The following is a 5,263-nucleotide window of genomic DNA, read 5'->3' as shown; positions in this document are numbered from 1 at the left end:
AGCTTTGGGGATGTTTGAAGAATACTGGCCGACTCTAAAAATAAAAAAAAAAAATTAATGCTTAAAAATATGGTCACTTAAGCGGATTGAAAGAAAAAATAAAATAAAAATTGGATAATTTCTTAAAAAATAAAATTCATACGGTTTTCAGGGGGTTTTTTTAATGATGAATTACAATCATATAAAAAAATAAAATGGAGGCCATTGATAAAATAGGCACACAGGACTGACTGAGAAAAAAAAGTTTAAGTTTGTCAGACAAGTTTTTTCATTAAATTGATTTCAATCACAAAAATTTTAGATGTAAAAGTTATATTGATATATGATAATATTTAATGTCAGACTACCTCAAATGAAACAAATTGAAAACGAATTGCATCTGTCTATAATGTGTGTGTATGTGTGTGCGCACGAGAGAAAGAGAGGAAGAGAGATAGAGAGAGAAAGAGTAGGAAGTGAAATATCTCTTGAATCATATCAATCAAGTTATTATATATCATTATAACAAGTGTAACTAAATGACAAATTGCCTTATTTATGATGAACAATGAAGATCATTGTTGTTATTATTATTATTACTATTATCATTATTATTATTATTATTATTATTATTATTATTATTATTATTATTATTATTATTATTATTATTATTATTATCATTATCATTATCATCATCATCATTAATATTATTATTATCAGTATTATTATTATCAGTATTATTATTATTATTATTATTATTATTATTATTATTATTATTATTATTATTATTATTATTATTACTATGATTATCATTATTATTATTATTGTGACTTTGTCAAAATTGTGGACTTACCATTTACTAATCGTTGAGCTGGTAATTCTAAGTTACCAGGTCTACTTCTAGAATACATGCTGGCACTAGCTCGAACTTCAAATTGAGGACAATCTTCGTTGCTACTTGTGTTGTCAAGACTTAAAGAGCGAGTTCTGTTTACTAGGCAAGGTTTTCGCCGCTGTGGACCTGAAGAACTGTTTACAAAACAAAAATTATAGATATATTATTACATGGCATCAAAACAAAACGTGAGAGATTATATTAAAACATTATTTTTTTTAAATCTTATAAACTGTTATAAACACAAAAATATTCTGTGTAGTGGAGAAAAAATATACAGATTTCCAAAGGACATAAAAATAACCCTTGATAATACTAATACATACGACTTATCTTATCTTATCTTACTCAAGGCTTAAGAGGAATTACCCTTTAAATGCCTTATACAATAGTTTATAATTACAGAATCTCATATAATAGCTTGCATTGTATCATTCACAGACAGTTTTACACAACTTTGAATGTCAGGAAAACAACTTACTTTGATTTCTTTATGCAAGTTTTCCTACGATCGTCAGTCTCTGAGACGTCTGTGTCGCTGCTGTGTGAATCATATTCTCTTTGAAATCTGTCACGAGGGAAGTGATGGCGCCTTTGAGCCATACGCAGACCATGAATGAACAATTGTATTCATGAATGGTTGATTATTGTCCAATTCCTGTATAATAGAGCAAAAAGAAATGAATGACAAAATAGGTATTAATTGTGAAAGCGATTACTGAGTCTTGTGGAGAATAGAGCTCATAGCTTAAATGCTAGCTCTAGATAAAGAAAGGGGGGGGGGGGAACATTTAATTGGAACAGTGACACCACCTATGTTTATCTCACTACCATTCTTCGAAAAAATACTCAATACAGAAATCTCGAACAAATAGGCCCGGCCTCAACTTGTTCGAGACTTCCATAATGCACATGTCTGAGAATACGAAGATTTCTTATTGTCCGACATGTCCGGGAATAGAAAAATTTCTCCACATTCCAGAATATGGAAAGTTTCGAAATGCACATAGAAAAAAGTAAAGTTAATAAAATATCAATAAAAACATAAAATTAACCCACAATAAATCAGTCGATGGATAGCAGTAGTAGGTTACTATATATATACACAATATGCGTCGACTTTCATGTGGGTGTCATGGCCGTATGGTTGTCGTCTGCCTCACCTTCTTGGTGGTTGAAAAAAAAAGGCGAATTGCCAGTTTGACGTTTTCAGTTCAAAGTGAAAAAAAATCACATTTCATTGATCCTTTTGTTTTTTTAATGCCGTTTTTTAATAGCTGGATTTAACATTTGAGCACTATTTACTTTCATCTTGCGTTAAATATCACAGGATATTAACTGATTTGGGACACAAATAACCACTGACATTTTTTTTCAGAATATTTGGTATTTTTCACACCTAGTTTGGCATTTTGCATAAAATATTTCTGCCAACACAGGATGATAAAATGTGTCTGCCAATAACGAAAATTGGTTATTCCCCGACAAGGTCTGCCAATAATCGGGAGGCCTTCCAAAAGATCCTACATCCCCAGTATTCTTGTTTTTTTTATGTTCTGGTAGGAGGTTTGGGAGGGGGGAAACTTTTTTTTCTTAAATAAAATAAAAAGTCTCCCCCCTCCCAAACCCCCCACTAGAACATTATAAAAAAAGTTTTCCCCCCTCCCAAACCCCACTACTAGAACAAGAATACTGGGGATATGTAGCTTTCTTCGGAAGGCCTCCCCAATAATCAGAAGACCAGGTTTTGTTTTTTTTTATTGCCAGACAGGTGTCTGCCAGTAATCAGTTTTCTTTATTGGTAGACATGTCTGAGAAGAATAACAACAGTAAAGTTAAAGTTAAAGTAAAGAAAGTAAAGAAGTTAAAGTTAAAATTAAGATCAAAGACCACTGATTTTTACGTTGGGTACACATAGATTACCACTGATTATTGGGAATTTTTCCATGACTAGTTTGACATTATATAATTTATCTGGCGAGTGTCTGTCAATAACGACTTGTGATAATTAACAGACGCGTCTCAGCGTATGTGGATAACGACAGCCTTTAGAAATGCACTCGTCTCGGCCCTGTCTGAATTGTCAAAATTGAATCATCTGATGAATCTGAAAGTTGAAGTACTGTGGCTTAGAAAAGCATATCCACAATAAAACATTCGAATGCAAACATTGAAAATGACATGACTGCAATAGTTACGTATTCAAAATATTATATTGTTGTTCACGTACATGAAAAACGTGTGTAGATCATTGTATTTTTACAGCAAAACCGAAGTAGTTTTCGATTGCTGATTGTTTGGGGATGCTATTTTTAGTTTCTGAGGAAGGAATTGTGGGTATGGTGAATGATCTAAAAAACATGAATGTGTGTGATCCTTTCATGAAACAAATGAAGACCACCTGGGGAAAGGGAGGCGCATGCCGCTTTTGAGAAAACACAATTAATTTTGGAAGTCTTGATATTGATGTCATCCTTCAGTCAATTATTTCCATATTAGCCTAAACTTTGACAGATGAAATACGATAAGCTAAGGGGCGGACTTCGTCAGCACAACAATAAACAAATGAACATGGAAAACAAATAAAATAAAATGCAATATAACTTGTATCGTCTGTATTTTCAAAGGTGGTGGGACTATGAATGGTGGGGGCTGCCTGAAGCCTGGGATCATGAAAATACTAACGAGTGATAATACGCTTCAACAGTCGTAACGTCACTTCCCCCGTAATGACGCATGGTAACTTAGTAGCTGGCTCTAAACTATCGGAACAATGGCGGACGCCGTTATGAATGAAATATTTCTCCGACGAGCATAAAAGCGCAACCAGAGGATTAAAACATTATAAATCTGATCATGTTTTGACTTTTACACATTCTGATCACAAGACATATGAAAAGTTCTATCCAGCATGAAGAATAAAAAGTACTGATTTTCTTTGTTTAGAACCACGATGGCCGCCGTTGCTGGGAGACGTGACATCAGACTATTGAATCGAATTGGTAGGCTTCGGCTCACTATTCTGAATTAAAAATTCACCCCAAATACCGGTGCATTCGCAATGTCTCAATTGTTTCTATGTTATATGTTTGTGTTGATAATATTGGCTATTAATCCTCTCCTTACCACCTACAGCAAAATCTTCACATTTGCTCCGACACAACTTATCTTATTCAGATTTATTTTGTACATCACAATGATCTTTGTTGAATTAATAAGAACATAAAATTGTTTTATAGAAAGATTGTTTGAGTTTAAAAAATCAATTTTTCTGCTGGGTAAGCCTGTCATTTTGGTAAAATACTGGAAATTGTCGATAAGGAGAGAGTTAAGCTTAAATGCTGGCCAACTAACTTCGTGGCGTATGTGTGTGTCAGTTGAACCCGTGACCTCCAGAAGTCGGGGAGAAGTGGCTCTAGGTAGACTACAATTTGAAACAACTGTTTGGTTTGTTTGTTTGTTTTTTGTTTTTTTTTGTTTTGTTTTTTTTTTTTTTGTTTGTTTTTTTTTTTTTTTTTTTTTTTTTTTTTTTTTGGGGGGGGGGGGGGGGAAGGGGTTGTGGATAGCTCATACGGTAGAGTCAACAAGATATGAAGTGAATAGAAAAGTGCCAGAAGACAATAGAGAATAAAAATTTTTCGCGGCGGTGGTGGGGTTTGAACCTGCGACCTTATTGGTACGACAACTCCGCTGGCAGGTGAGAGCGTGGCTCTACCGTGTGAGCTATCCACGAACACAAAAATATTCGTTTCAAACTCAAAGTCATTACTAGATCCCTCTCTCACCCACTTCTTGAGACCGCCGATTCGTTCGTACACCACCATCGCGAATAATTTTGACCAGCAGTTAAGCTTAATAGCCAATATTCTCAACACAAACATATAACATAGAAACGATTGAGACATTGAGTATGCTCCGGTGTACTCAATGTCTCAATCGTTTCTATGTTATATGTTTGTGTTGAGAATATTGGCTATTAAGCTTAACTGCTGGTCAAAATTATTCGCGATGGTGGTGTACGAACGAATCGGCGGTCTCAAGAAGTGGGTGAGAGAGGGATCTAGTAATGACTTTGAGTTTGAAACGAATATTTTTGTGTTCGTGGATAGCTCACACGGTAGAGCCACGCTCTCACCTGCCAGGCGGAGTTGTCGTACCAATAAGGTCGCAGGTTCAAACCCCACCACCGCCGCGAAAAATTTTTATTCTCTATTGTCTTCTGGCACTTTTCTATTCACTTCATATCTTGTTGTTACCAACATAAGTGCCTGCTCCACTCACTTTTCTGAATTAAAAATACGGTAGAGTCACGATCTCCCCGGCCAGGCGGAGTTGTACCAGTAAGGTCGCGGGTTCGAACCCCCATCGCCGCCGCGAAGTTTTTATTCT

General features: G+C 35.0%; 1 protein-coding gene across 1 annotated transcript in view; it reads right to left on the bottom strand.

Moving 5' to 3' along the window:
• LOC144967049 (BTB/POZ domain-containing protein 10-like) overlaps positions 1–3,197 on the bottom strand; it is a 19,634-nt gene extending 16,437 nt beyond the window's left edge. The window contains exons 1-4 of the mRNA XM_078903819.1: positions 3,105–3,197; positions 1,356–1,532; positions 833–1,008; positions 1–34 (exon numbers count right to left, since the gene is read on the bottom strand). The exon at positions 1–34 is cut by the window's left edge and continues 111 nt beyond it. Coding sequence (XP_078759945.1) covers positions 1–34; positions 833–1,008; positions 1,356–1,477 — 332 coding nt within the window. The 5' untranslated portion in view covers positions 1,478–1,532; positions 3,105–3,197. The remainder of the gene's footprint in view (positions 35–832; positions 1,009–1,355; positions 1,533–3,104) is intronic.
• Positions 3,198–5,263: the final 2,066 nt, after the last annotated feature.

The sequence above is a fragment of the Berghia stephanieae genome, chromosome 3 (assembly GCF_034508935.2).
Source record: "Berghia stephanieae isolate SIO BIC M18660-M18661 chromosome 3, UCSD_Bste_1.3, whole genome shotgun sequence".
In the NCBI taxonomy this organism is placed as follows: Eukaryota; Metazoa; Mollusca; class Gastropoda; order Nudibranchia; family Aeolidiidae; genus Berghia; species Berghia stephanieae.
This window is presented reverse-complemented; position numbering and strand designations above follow the sequence as displayed.